At 45.6% G+C, this 14937-nt stretch overlaps 1 protein-coding gene across 1 annotated transcript in view; it reads right to left on the reverse strand.

Annotated features, from left to right (window-relative positions):
* Positions 1 to 2581: 2581 nt before the first annotated feature.
* Positions 2582 to 14937, reverse strand: part of LOC138826686 (synaptic vesicle membrane protein VAT-1 homolog-like) — a 97680-nt gene continuing 85324 nt past the window's right edge. The window contains exons 8-9 of the mRNA XM_070021916.1: positions 6830 to 6913; positions 2582 to 5434 (exon numbers count right to left, since the gene is read on the reverse strand). Of these exons, the coding sequence (XP_069878017.1) occupies positions 5336 to 5434; positions 6830 to 6913 (183 nt within the window). The 3' untranslated portion in view covers positions 2582 to 5335. The remainder of the gene's footprint in view (positions 5435 to 6829; positions 6914 to 14937) is intronic.

Consider the following 14937-nt stretch of genomic DNA (forward strand, 5'->3'; position numbering starts at 1 on the left):
TGCTTCTTACAACGAATGAGACTGAATGTACACTGTATCTCTGTGTCATTGTGATTCTTTCTGTCGGAGCACAGCCTTGTTCGTCAGAGCTGCTAGTTCTCCACCCAAATGCTTCCTGTAAAGTTCTCCGGAGAAACATCAAGAATCCCTTCTTGTGCCCTGAGAAGCCGTTTGAAAACCTCAGAATGGTTGGCCTCAGAGGTGTTTAATTTTGGGTGCAGGTCCTGGGTCTTGAACTCAGGGCTTGGGCATGATCCTTGAGGTTTTTGTTTTTGTTTTGTTTTGCTCCAGGTTAAGGCTCTACCACCTGAACTACAGGGCCACTTCTGACTTTTTCTAAATTGATGGGACATAAAGAGTTTTTCACAGGCTTTCTGCCCGGGCTGACTTTGAACCATGATCCTCTCATCTCAGTTTCCTAAGTAGTTAGGATTACAGGCGTGAGCCACCGACGCCCGACTCCCAGAAGTCATTTTAATTAAGACACCGACTTTAACCTTTGAGTTAAATTTTCCCAACTTGGGAAGCTGGGAATGTGTGTTCTCAGGGACTTTGTCATAAGAGAGAGCTTGGCTTGACTTCCTGGGCCTAAAAGAAAAACGGTAGACTCTGTTTGTTACCTGTGTGGTTTGAAGTATTTTATTTAACACCTCCAATCTCTATTATTTACAAAATAGGGGAGAGGGAGGACCCTGCTTTAGTGTCATTTCCTTTATTGGATTGTTGCAAACAGCGGACAAGTTAAGGGCTGCTTTATTTGGGTTCCCCCAAAGTGGCTTTGGACTCGAGTGGAAATGGTTCTTTGGGAAGGTGATCTCACAAAGCGGGGTGGAAGAGAGGGTGGATGGGAAGAGGAAAGAAAAGCCAGGAGGGACCACGCATGGACCAGTTACCATGGTGGGCAATCTGAGCTGGAAATCACCACGAGGCCCCTGGAGGTGGTCCATGGAAAGAGCTTCAGAATCATGACAGCAGAGGGCCGCAGAGCAGAGGTCTGCCGGCTCGGGTCCTCTGTCGGCCTGGGGTGGGGTCTAGCTCTAGTTCACTGGCTGCCTATTGAGAATTACCATGGAACACGTGGTAGCCTTCCCAATGGGGAATTCTCCTGTGAGAGCCTAGCCATTGGTGATGTAGTTTTATGTGCCTTTCTGTTTGCTAACTTCGAGAATGTTAACTTTGTGAATGCTGTCTGGTTGTATGTTTAGAATCAGCATGCCATAAAGCATGCACATGGTCAGCCAGAACCAAAAAAATGAGAAAAAGCAAAAAGAAAAAGGCTGTTGACATATACATCAGTTACTACAAAGCAAAACAAATACACAAGCCTAACCTTGGGATCCGAGAGAAGTGTTTCGAGTGAGCCAGGGATGGTAATTCTAAATGCTCAGCATTTTGCCATCATCTGAAGTATGAGCCGCTCGTGCGGTCAGCAGGAGAGTGGAATCTGCAGGTGTAGCACATACCTGTAATCCCAGCACTCAGAGGATCAAGGTAGGAGGATGGTGAGTTCTTCAGCCTGGGCTACCTAGTAGTGGGTTCCAGGTAAGACCCTGACACTTCAAGCAATGAGTATGGATTCTGGGGTCCCAGGCTTGGCTCGAATTAAGTGCTGGCTCTGTCACTAACCAACTTTGTGACTCGATCAAGACTGTTTTCAGTCTTGCCACCTGTGTCCGCTTCCTCTTAGCACTGCTGGGATGGCGGTAAGGAAGTACCACACACAGCTCTCTGAGCAGCACACTGTCAGTGCAATATAAATGTTTACTGCTGTGCTATTATTGACACCAATACTATTACCATCATCATGATAAGCATGTGGTTTTAGTGTGTGTGTGTGTGTGTGTGTGTGCATGTATGTGTACAGACACTGGGGGCTTGAAGTCAGGGCTTCACACTCTTGCTCAGTTTTCTTGCGTATAGCTGGCGCTGTGCTACTTGAACCATGCCTGCAGTGTAAGCATTTTTCTGCTTAATGGGAGGTTACGTTGGGCTGCCTTCGAACCTCCATTTCCCATTCAGGTCTCAGCCTCTTGAGTAGTTAGGATTACAGGCATCAGTGAGCCTGGCTCGTTTGTTGTTGTTGTTTTGTTTTTTCTTTTGAGACAAGGTCTTACTATGTGACCCAAGCTATCCTTGAATTCACAAGCCTCTTGCCTGTTAGCTTGCAGGAATCTGATTTGACTTTTGAGCCAGGTTTTGCTGTGTCGGGTTCAACACTGGTGTTGAACTTGCTATGTAGTAGCCTCGCCTGGCTTTGAACTCCTGCTGCTTCAGTCCTCCCAGTGCTAGAATTACAAGGGTATGCCACTGTGCCCGGCTGATATTTTTAATATGTATCGTGTACCAATGATGTTTGGATGCACTGTGGAATGGTTCCATTGAGTTAATTCACACAGTCACCGGCTTGCATACTCACCCAACTACATGTCCTCTTAAAGCCTTGTCTCATCACCCTGGTTACCTCTCTCTCCATGGGGTCTTTAGGTGCCATTTAAGGCCGTCTTATCTTTTTTTTTTTGATTAACCCATTCCTTGTTTCATCTCGTGGCGATGTGCATGAAGTAAATTCTGCCAGAGGAAATGATGCTATGCTGAATACTTTATTTATATATATATTTTTATGTAAACATAATTTTTGCTTTGTAGGCACAATATAACAAAAGCTCTGAAGCCACAAACACATTAGACGAGCTTTCAGTCCGACACCAAGAAAGCTAAACCCACAGAAAAGAGCCTGCAGTTCCTTTAAGGCAAACTGAGACTTTCCTTACACTTCCTTCAGCGGACAAGCAGGAGATAGGACAGAAGGAGGGAAGATGAGAAGGGGGAGGGGCGGCCCCCCTATGCCCCCCCCCACCTTCGAGGCAGAAACTACAGGCGGTGGTCATGCTCTAGTTTTCTCCCCCTGAATTTGGAGGACAGGAGAGGGTTAGCATTTAGCCAGTGGTTGTAACAGCTGAATACTGGGTTAACTCTGCTGATTTAAAATGAAAGACCAGATGTGGGGCCATGGTACTACAAAGTGTGTCCCTCCCTCCCTCCGGCCCCAGGGACCCGGCCGCTCTTGAACTTGAGGAAATGGTGTTGATACTCTGCTCACCAGAAATAGCATTAGGACAGTGGCTCTTTGGGCCTCTCTTCAGGGAGAATGTTGACCAATAATACAATATATAACAAAGGTATTAGGGGAAAAGTATACTCTCTTATCTCTCGAGGTGACCCGGAAGTGGAATGTTAGTGTGTCCTCTTTGGATAATACGCTCTCTCCTTGGCTCACTGGCTGGCTCCATGTTTCTCCACATTCATATTGTATGCGTACATTCACAGTAAGGAGAAACTCCCTTCAGATACATATTTGGCACAAACAAGTCATGGTGACAAGGAAAAAAACAAAACCACAAGGACCCGAGGACTGCGCCCGTGGAAGAGGTTCTTGCCGGAAATGCCTTCACTCCCATCGCTTGGGGGAAGAGCCAGATCTGCCCCTAAAGCCTGGTAGTGAAGAGGCCGGGCAATGTAGGAACTTTCTCCTGTCTTCTAGAATGCAAAGGAAGAGTGTGTGTGCGTGCTAATCACATGATGTGGGAACACTTTTAGGTCTTCCACAGAACCCAATAATAGGGTGCTGATTGTATGGATCCCTTGTATTTCTGGACTGATTTTCAAAGGAGGGAATGAACCCTTGGCCACGGGGCTTGAAAGAGTGAATGAAAGGCCTCCGTGTAGGGACACTGAGATGGCTCCTCCCACAGGGTAGCTCAATTCTCCTCCCAAGCCCAGTCACATGGAGTTTGCGGAGTTTTCTAGAAAAACTGAACAGGGTACAGGCTCAAGCAATTTTGATCCCTGATTTCCAAGAGCCTTGCCAAATCCAGCACCACGGCTGTGCACACAGGCTGGGGGCCGCTTGCTTGGCCTTGGACACCTGCCAGTCGCTCCCTGCAGCTTTGCGTTTGTGATATGTGGGGTCATGTTGTGGCAATATGGAAGATACTCACTGATTTTTTTCTCCCCAAATGTAGTCCATAAGGGAGTTCTTTCAAAGTGCTTTCTTTCTTTCCTTCCTATCTTTTTCTTTCTTTTCTTTCCTTTCTTTCTTTCTTCTTTCTCTCTTTCTTTCTTTTCTTCCTTTCCCTTCCCCTCCCTTCCTCCGTTCCTTTCTCTCTCGCTCTCTCTTTTGTGACAGTCCTGGGGCTTGAACTGAGGGCCTAGGTGCTATCCCTGACCTTTTTTTAACTCAAGGCTAGAGCTCTACCATTTGAGCCACCACACCACTTCTGGCTTCTTTTTGGTGTTTAATTGGAGATTAGAGTCTCACAGACTTTCCTCCCCAGATTGGTGTCAAACCACAATCCTCAGATCTCAGCCTCCTGAGTAGTTAGGATTATAGGCGTGAACCACTGGCACCTGGCTTTCCAAGGGGTTTCTTGGCCACAAATGGAATAGAAAAACAGCTGGCCATGTTGCTGGCCAGTATGCAAACACAGGTGAGTTTCAGTAATGACTGGGAGTTAGTCCTAGCTGTGGTGAGATTTTTTTTTAGGCTAAAATAAAATGCATATGGCTGGGGGGCGAGGGGAAGGAGGGATTTTGCTCAGGAGACCTAGCTTCGTAGGAGGAATCAATGGCTGTCTTCCCACGTAGGCTGGTTGACCCATCTTCCATCCTAAAAAAACATCCACGCCTGTTCCATGTGTCTGTGAATAAGAACCAGGAAAAGAACCCGAGACTGAAGGGCTAGTGAAGGGAGGCTCAAGTCTATGGCCTTAAGACAGTGGATGAATGTAAGAACATTGTCTCTGAGAGAGAAAGAGAGAGAGAGAGAGAGAGAGAGAGAGAGATACTATGGGGATGTTTCCACACCCTTTGGGCCTACTCTCTTGCTGCCAGAGGCCTGGCTGGCTGGTGGCTTACAGTGTCACCGGCCTGAAGAATATCAGGACCTGGATGACACACTGGGACCACACCTGGCCCCCTCCAGGCCTGGTCTTTCAGGCCTGTGGGGCTGTGGGGCTGGTGTTCATTTGCAAGGCTATTCTCGAACGTTCAAGAAGGACTCATAGATGGGTGGGTTTGATACAGGGCAGAAGGGAAGAGCGTGTGATACACAGACAAAAGAGACATAATACTGCATGAAATGGGACTGGCACTTAATCACCCCCCCCAAAAAGAAAAGAAAACAGAACAAAATACCACAACGTGATCACTAAGTTCTTAGCTCGGCTGACTGCAGACAAACACGACACGCACTGGACTACAGCATTTGTTCACTGGGGCACGGAAGAGTTCTTGTAGCCATTCCTCATCCTTCATTGTTGTCCCGCGGGGGCCTGGCTCACTGGATGAAGGGCATCCGTTCTTTGTTTTCCCCGTCCCCTTCGTGGTCCTCCTCTTCCTCCCCTGCCTCGCTGGTCTCCGTGCTGTCGTTGGCCATCTGGAATTGAACAGAGGATGATATGGGAGACTCGTCTTCCATCATCTGATCCAGCTGGGCCCCTGCGTTTCCTGAGAGCGGGCAGTCCCGTAGGCGACAGAGGCTGTCACAAAGGGCCATCCAGGCAACTTTGCTCCAAACCTACTGAGCTGCTGGGAGACCCATTCCTGCAAAGCTTTGAGCTTCTGCTGTGTCCAATCAGATGCAAGCTCTAAAAATGACCTCAATGGATCTGTGCCTGATGCGCAACAGTTAGCCTGATTTTCTGAGCTTCCCTGTCTAGTCTAATGGGCCATCTAGAACGGCCTCAGCTTCCTCCTCAAGACATAGAGACCCCAAATCCTCATCCTCCATCCTCTTTTGTTCCTGGATCCCAAGGGTGGAAACCTTCCCCACAGACTCAGAAACAGATCTTGACAGAGGTCCTGAGCTCTCTGGACTTTTCAGCCTCTAAGGACCGATTCACGATCAGGCAAGTTTCCAGCCATTTTGCTTAAGAATAATAAGTTGTCCAGAATGTCTCTAGAGCCTGTCTGCCTTCTCCCAATGGGCTGAATGAGACCTGAGCAGAAGGCTCATGGAATAGGGGCCCAGGACAGCAGAGACCGCAGCTCCATTTTCTTCCCTAACTTCATCCCCTCACCGGCCTGCCTTCAAACATGTCCTGGCGCCTCCAGAACATTTTTTAACCTGTATCCATGTTACTCCCACTCACCTGCCCAAGCATGCCACTGTCCTTCATTGAGTGAAATGGTTCTCGGACCTGAGCTCCATTGAGGTTATAAAAGCCAATGAAATATTGTTTAAAAATATACACCTGGTCTAAAACATTTATACAGTTTTAGTTCTTCCTCTTGAAAGATGGATGCAGCTCTATGACTTGCATGCTACATGCTACACACACACACACACACACACACACACACACACACACACACACACACACACACACACACACACACACACACACACACACACAAACTTTTTTTTCCCCTCTCAGTATGAAGGGGTTTGAATTCAGGGCCTCACACTTGCTGAACCACACCTCCAGCCGTTTTTCACTGAGTAATTTTAGGAGAGGGAGCATTCAGGAAGCTGGCACGCACAAGCATGCATTTCTGAGAACTTACGAGGAATTCTCCCATTGGCAGCGGCCTAGATGTGTTATGTCTCACTATCTTCTCCTGTCTGCTCACCTATTGCATTCACCTTTCCTTCAGAGCCTCCAAGGATCAGTCCCTCATTTCTGGAATTATCTAACTACCCTCAGTGTCCTTCAAAAGCCCAGTAGCTAACCGCCCGTACTTCATTCTCCCCTAGCTGTGTTGTGTCCACATCTGACAGACCTTCCATGAATGAATTAGCTGAGTGGTCTCCTCTTGAAACTACACCTACCAGTGGAGTTGGGGTCTTTTCCACATCCAGAATTAACTTCCCGATATTTCCTCGGTCATGGATCCGTTGCATGGCTTCCTTCACCTGTGACACAGGGCCAGGAAGAAACTCAGATCAGGGAGAGACATCACTCAGGACAAAAAGGGGCCTTCGAAAACTCCAGCATCTTACTTTTCCACCAGAGGGCGCTGCAGCTCAAGCCTCGTGGCTAGGAAGTTTTGAGTGTTATGTGCAAATAAATTCTGTCATTCACACGCTCTACTCTTGTGCAAGGCTCCTGTGTGTAAAGATGAAGGTTATAGCTTTTGCAACACTTCATGAAAATTTCTTTAGGGAAAGAGAAGAAAAAAAAGGCAAGAAGATTCTCCAGAGATCCCAAGAGTTACATGCCACAGGATGTCAGGGTACGTCCATCAGGCTAAATTTTAGGCAATGAAAGTATTTTTGATGGCCATTTGGAACACAATTACTTAAATGTTATATATCTCGGATTCAGATTTTAGCTAAATAAACCCATTACCCAGGGCGGACCCCCATTTACAAAAATCCCCATGGTTCTTACTTACTGGGAAGAAACTCTGTCCCCACCTTGCAGAAGTTCTCTTCAGAATTATTATTATTGTTTTTTCTCTACCATTTCCTTTGTGACACTAGGGGCTTCTCAGACCAGGCATGTCTCCTGCAATGTATGACACAACCCAATGGCATCTAGGCATGGTGTTCTGTTGCTAAGTAGAAAATGAGCTGCAGGGGGCGCTGTGGGAACTAACAGAGAGAAGCTGGTGGGTGGGATCTCCACATCGTGGTAAAATCTAGATAGGATGCAGTGTCCCTTTATTTATTTATTTTTATCATAATACGTCTAACTTAAATTATTTTTTCTTACAGTCTCACATTTGAAAATATTTGTCTTCATTTATTCACTCCAGAGATATCCAGTAAATGTCACTGCTAGGCTCAATGCCATGATTTAAAATAATAAATAATACACAAGCCCTGTCTTTGAAGAGCTCAGCCTGTGGCGATGGAGCTGCATTCGTTTATATGAAAACCAAAGGCTTCTTTCTACTCATTTCAATATAAACTTGACAGAGTCATTAAAATGCTTTGTATTTCAATTGCTTTTCTGGGACTTCATTATAAAGACCTAATTTAATTTATGGGCAAGAAAAGAAGGCCGCATAAAAGGAACTCAATCACAGCCTTGTTTTTTTCATGGCAAAACATTGAAACAATTCGTATGTCATGGCGTGAGTGGATGGTTAAGTAAACAGTGGCTCTTACGTTTATCATGGAATGGAAATGTGATGTGTCTCTTGAACAATGGAAAGATCTATGCTGCTAACTGTAAACAAACATGGAAGGATTAAGGGAGAAAAACCACATACTACATCTCTCTTAAAAAAAAAAAAACTACTGATTTTCTTTTAGACCTAGAGAATGATAACTTTTAAATCAGGTGTCCAAATATTGATATTTGGTCATGTGGAACCAAATGAATCTTGACTATGCATGAAACGCATCTTTAAATGCATTTTCTTCTGGGTGTTTAGTTTGTTTGTGCTGTCCTTTTGTTGTTATTTCAGGGGCAAGGTCACACGGTGTAGTCTGTGAACCGCAATCCTCCTGCTTTCTACTCTGGGGAGCTAGAAGACGCAGCATTGCTTTTTGAAGCGTTTCCTTACTTGCTTCCACCTCGATCTCTGAGTATCTGTGGGGACTGGCTGCAGAGCTGTGTCTGGAGGCTCCCTGTTCTAAAGTGGTGCAATGTGTATTTTGCATGTCACCTGCACAATATAGGGAATAATGACAAGAAACAAAAAGCCTGTCCATGTTCAGGATTTTGTTCCTGAGCATGTTTTCTTTTTGCTGAGGTTGCTTCATTCCTCAGGTGTGGGACCTGAGATGAACAGGGCTGAGTGGGCATCACTCACAAGCTTCTAGCTTGGCTTCCAGTGCCCCTCTTCCCCACTTCCTGGGACGTAGGTTAGTGTGGGAACTTCTCTCGTTAAGCATAGGCTGGCCCTAAAGATTTATGTCTAACCCACAGAACACAGCAAAAGAAATGGGGTCTTTCTTCTCAGGTTTACAGGTTCCCAAGCTTACAAAAAAAAAAAAAAAGACCCTGACTTCCATCTTGCAGCTGCTCTTCCTCTGACTCTTCTCATTTCCCCCTGTGGTGAGACACACAGCCTTCTTGTGAGCTGCCCCGTGGAGAGGTCCACACGGTAAGGAGCCAAGGGAAGACTCCGGCCAGCCCACAGCCTGGAGAAGGAACAACCGGAGCGTGTGTATTACCAGACCCATCTCCAGCCAGGCCTTCAGAGGAGGCCAAGCCTTGGGTCACCAATGCTGATTAAGACACTATTTTTTTTGGGGGGGTGGGGTGGGTGGGTGGATTCAGTAATAGAAATTTAACCAAGTTTTCAACCTTACACACCAATACTTCTCATCTTGTAAGATATACATGAATATCTAATTTAGATAAGTACATGGATGCTGAGGGGGAAAAAAATAAAAGCAAATTTGCCAAAGATGACATGGTCACCGGTAATCAAACTGTGGTTCAGAACCAGGCTGGTTAGACCTCCAACACAACATCCCTCTATCATTCCTGCCCAGTCTGAAATTTCCAGTGAACCTCTAAAAGCAGAAGAATGGGCATAGATAATATCCCACATGATGATTTTTCCAGGATTTAGTTGTTTGTCACTCTGGAAAGTCATTAAGCACTTGGAAACTCCACAGAAGATGAACAATACTTTTAAAGCTGTTTCTCAAATAAGACAGAGCTCAGGAACATGGAAAAGCTGTTTTGTCACCAGTTAAAAGCTTATTGTGATGCTAGGGAAAAAATAAAAAGGTCCCCAACAGGGCAGGGCTGGTCCCACAACAGGGCATTAGTTAGTCATTGCTTTCTGAAATTAACTGACTCCTTGAAATTTCCCACGTGAAAAAAGATGGAGAAAAGGTTAGGAGGCCTGCTATGGGATCGTCTGTCTGACCTTTACTCAGGCTTTTAGAATGTGCATTCTCGCTTTTAAGCTTGCTCTTGTAGAGATGGCAACTCCGAAGGAAAGAAACTACAAAATCCGATCCATGTTTCGTTGTTGTTTTTCTTAATCAGGCGTCCCGGGCAGCAGTTTATGTTCATTGCTATTTTATCTGTGCACAGAGCCTCTCAGGTGAACGTCAGCATCAGTTTTTCACAGATGAGAATCACAAAGACAAAACATCTCAGGACTGCTCTGGCTGGTGTTCAAAAGATGCCGTAGTAGTAGGAAATGCAAGGGTTGCCTTGCTTTTTCAGGAGTCTAGACACAATTCCAGAACAGCTTCCACTAGCTAAACCAACTACCCTTTGCTTATACTCTGGCAAGGTAAAAATCTGCAGAGACGTTGCTTCTATTACCACCCAGGGATAGAAGTTATGGCCTAGAGCACACTGGTACCAGGGAGGCCTCCTCCCTGTAGCTTTTCGTGAAGCACCTCTCTGCTTAAAACCAAGTGTCCTTGTATCCAAGAGAAGCATCTGGTCCACCTGCACTGTTAAAACCATGTGTCACTGCATCCAAGAGAAACATCTGGTCTACCTGCCTTGCCAGATACAGCAGCTGCTAGTCACCTGTGATCTGAAGTATGGTGGCTATAAATACCAATGCTCTCTCAGCACTGAAGACAATGCCAGATGCAATATCATGGTGGGTACTTGTGTCTGAACTCTGGGCTTTGCCCTTGGCTGGACAGGTACTCTGCTGCTAGAGCTAGAGTTTTAGCCTTGATAGTCATAATACAGAATGCAAGCTTAGCTTGGTAAGACTTGGGGGGCAATGATGAATCGTGGAAAGGATGTTATACTTAATTTACTTAATTCCTCAGGTGTTTTTTTTTTTTAATGTGGAACACAGCTGTGTCATGGACAGTGTGGGGTAGACATGTCAAGGCTGATATCTGTGGGTTTTGTGGGTTTCCTTCTCCCCTCATCTCTGACTGTCCCCACTGCTCAAGATGTGTGTCTGAAGCTCACTGGACACTTACCTGTGCCCAAGGGCTCATCCTAATGGAAAGCATTCCACAATGTAAAAGAGAAATGTCCGGAAGGGAGTGAACAGTGTTTGGGATGAAGAACACATACTGACAGACTCCAGAGCTACTGTCTCCTATAATTTGTTTGTTTGCTTATTTATGTATTGTGCCAGTATTGGGATTTCAGCTCAGGGCCCAAATACTATCCCTTAGTATTTTCACTCAAAGCTGGTATTCTACCACTTGAGCCACACCCTTACTTCTTAGCTTTTGGGTGGGTATTAGATCTATGAGTCTCATGGACTTTCCTCCTTGGGGCTTGCTTTCAACTGTGCCTCTCAGATCTCAGCTTCCTGCATAGCTAGGATCTCAGGCATGAGCCACCAGCACCCAGCTTCCAAAAAAACCCCAAAAGACTCTTGTTCCTCAAGCTCATCCTCTCCTGCAAAACTGTTCTGGCTGTTTGCTTCCTGGTTAAGAAGCGACCTTATCACAGAGGCTGCAGCCTCCTAATCGAGATGCTCAGGATAATCTATAAAGTATTTCACGGTGTGCAGCTAGACTTATTAATGCAGACTTCCTGGTTTGTTTATTTAGCCCCAATGCTTTAAGCTAGCATAGTTCATCTTGTGTCACTGGTTCATGCTCTTGATTAAGTCTGGTGCTGGTGTTCAATACTCAGAACACTACCCACGGGGAAAACTTAATTGGCTCATACTCTGTAAGCAGAGGAACAGTAGTTCTGGTCAAGCTTATTCAGTCTGCAACAGCTATGTGAGACGGCATGCTTGGGGTCTGGAGGAGGATGGGGGAGGTGGTTCTGGGCTATGCCCTGGGTGTTCTGGGTTCCTCTGGGAATAATGCTCTCCTCTTTGGACCTTCCTGTCTAGTCCTCTAGGGACTGTATGTACTTGTACCCTTGTCACATGGTTTCAAATTGGATTTGGCCACTGAGATAATCAGAACACAGGAAAGGGAGAGTCAGGTGTTTCCTTCATCCCCACTAGGACTCTTGGCCACTGCAGTTCCCGCCAGCGCCTAACTCTTTCTAGAATCTGATATTGCTTTCTCCTTCTCCATGTTCCTTAAGGCCCTGGGTAGCCAAGACTGTCCTACAAAGACGGCTATCACGGCTACCAGCTCAGCATCTCCAGTGTCCGTACTCCAGAAAACACCTGTGTGTCCTACCTTCCTTCAAGCATTTCCAGAAAGAAAGGGTATGCCAAGGGGTGAATCTAAAACACCGTATATGCATAAATACAACATGTCTATATTATTCAATACGCACATATACAAAAAATGACAGGAATGTAATGTTGGGGTGGGGTACCAGTAGAAGAGAGGGGATAAATGGAGCGGGTAAAGGAGGGAGAATATGGTCAACATACTTTACGAACAAAGGTGAAAGCAGAAAATGAAGTGTGTGGAAATTGGTTGGGAGGAGGAGGGAAGGGGTGTGTGTGGCAGAGGGTGTGTGCATATAGGGACGGGTCCAAATAAAAGCCTCTTGTACAGCTCATTGCTGCTAATCAAATGTGTAAGCTGGGAGTTGGTGGCTCACACCTGTAATCCTAGCTACTCAGGAGGCTGCGATTTTGAGGATCGCAGTTCAAAGCCAGCTCAGGCAGGAAGGTGTGTGAGACTCTTATCTCCAATAAACTACTCAGAAAAAGCCAGAAGTGTTGCTGTGGCTCAAGTGGGTAGAGTGCTAGCCTTGAACACAAAGGGACAGTGTGTGGGCCCTGGATTGACAAAAAAAGAAAAAGAAAAAGAGAGATTAACAGACAAGAGGTAAACAAATGACTGATAGAAAAGATGCTTTTCTCACAATGCTGATATACGTAGTCATATTTTTATGACAAAAAAATAACCGAACAAAGAGAATAGTCTGTATTGAAAAGCTGATGGTAAGCACGTGAAATGGCTACACGTGAAACTCACAGTCTCTCGGAAGTACAGACTCACATCACGATTCAAACAGTTGAATAGTAGCTGCTTCGTAGTTGCTAAGAGCCTGTGTGAGCATGTGACCTGGTTAGGAAGACCAGAAAAACATTCTTTGGAAAAAGTGATAGTTGAGCTGGGATGTAAGGCTTAAAGCCATAGCAAGATAGGGAAGAGAGAACTATTCCAAAAAAAAGAGGTCTGGGGGTGGGGGGCTGCAGAAAGAATAACCATGCAACCAATGGCCTGGTTGGGACAGAATAAACACCAGGCCAGGGAGCCAGGCTGGAGGGCCTTTGGTACCATGTTCCTAAGAGTTTCCAAGGAAACAGATCGTGGGCATCCTTGTATTTCCATTCTCCTCTACCTGAGAGGCTCACTCTTTCATAGCTGAGCGAATGACATTCAGTCTTTTAGCATCTTATTTAATGCTTTGTAATGTTCAATTTCCTTTTGTATGGTGCAAAAGGCAGAAATTCATTAGGGTGTAAATGACACCACTGAATAACCATGACATGTGGCTTGTGTTATGAATAGTAAGAAGGATGGCCACCTAAGGGAGGGAAAAAAAAAGACAGATAATTCTGTAGATCCTTGATGATAAATTAAAAGGTTTGATCATGAAGATATCGTAATTAAGAAACCCATCTAACCAAGTTGTCTGTGGAACATTTCTCACATTATCAGTGTCCATCTCTGGGAGAAATGGATGATGGCTTAAAATCCAGAGGGTGTGTTCGACAGTAACATGTTCATTGCAAGCAGCATTGGGATCTGGAGTTTCTGGGTTCTGGTAAAAAGAAGGAGCCCCTGGAAGTGGCACTGTAGCTCAAGTGGTAGAGAGCTCGCCTTGTGCTGAAGAGCTGAGGGACAGCACCCAGGCCCAGAGTTCAAGCCCCATGACAGACACAAAAAAAAAAAAAAGAAGGAGCCCCTCATGTGAGGGAGTCCCAAGATGTTCTGATGGAAGAGTTTTGATTGTGAAAATGAAATGGAAGGCCCATGAAGTGGTCCACTGAGAAAGGGATCAGTTCAGACATCAAGCCCCTTTCTAGAATAGCTGCATGAGGGATCTTTGCAAGAAAGCAGAGCAGAGATCAGGGTGGGACGAGAGAGGTATAAAGCTGAAGGAGGTACTCATTCTCAGGGTCAAGACAAGTACAGAGTCTGCACCTGAAAGTGAGTCCCACCTTAAATCCTGCACGCTAATTGTTTCATACCTGGCCCTAGTCATCTGTCCTCAAAATGGTTCTGTGGCTTGAGCTCAGGGCCTGGGTACTGTTCTTTAGCTTTGGTGCTCTATTCCTTGAGCTACAGCTTCACTTCCTGCTTTTTTTTTTGCTGGTTAATTTGGAGATATGAGTCTTAGGGACTTTTCTGCTTGGGCTGGCTTTGAACCTCAGTCCTCAAATCTGAGCCTTCTGAGTCATAGCTGGGTAAATTATAGGTGTGAGCCACCAATGCCTGACTTGGGGACTTGTGTGAAAGAAGAGAGCCCACATAGCCTCGTGGCTCATCTCAGGCCCCATAATGGACAGGGATTTGCTCATGTGAGATTTGGTTCTACTGTATCCACAGGACAAAGATGAGAATGTGGAACACAAGCCAGGCGCTGATAGTTCATGCGTGTCATCCTCGCTACTCAGGAGGCTGAGATCTGAGGATTGTCGTTCAAAGCTAACCTGGGCAGAGAACTCCATAAGGCTCTTATTTCTAATAAACCACTCAAAAAAGCCAGAAGAGGCGCTGTGGCTTGAGGGGTAGAGTGTTAACTTTGAGCAACAGAAGCTCTTAGGGACAGAACCCAGGGCCAGAATCCAAGCCCCAGGAATGGCGCAAATGCACATGTGTGCATGTGTATGTGCACACACACACACACAAATAATAATACTAATGTGGAACACAGCTTGAGCTAAATGAATTTCTCTTAAAACATAGATGAAAGATTTCTTGTATTAGAATCATAGGCACTGCTTTGAAGAGATCTAATGTTGGTTTTACCTTGGACCTCTTTGTTGAGACTAAACAGGCACTCAGCCCACTCCTTTGATCCTGGGGGCCTGGCAGTTTTAGAATCTTCGAATTCAAACAGTGCTTCATACTTGACAAACATTAAGTGCTCACCGTGAGTCAGATGC

This window comes from Dipodomys merriami, unplaced genomic scaffold (genome assembly GCF_024711535.1).
Source record: "Dipodomys merriami isolate MVZ:Mamm:240054 unplaced genomic scaffold, mDipMer1.0.p SCAF_148, whole genome shotgun sequence".
In the NCBI taxonomy this organism is placed as follows: domain Eukaryota; kingdom Metazoa; phylum Chordata; class Mammalia; order Rodentia; family Heteromyidae; genus Dipodomys; species Dipodomys merriami.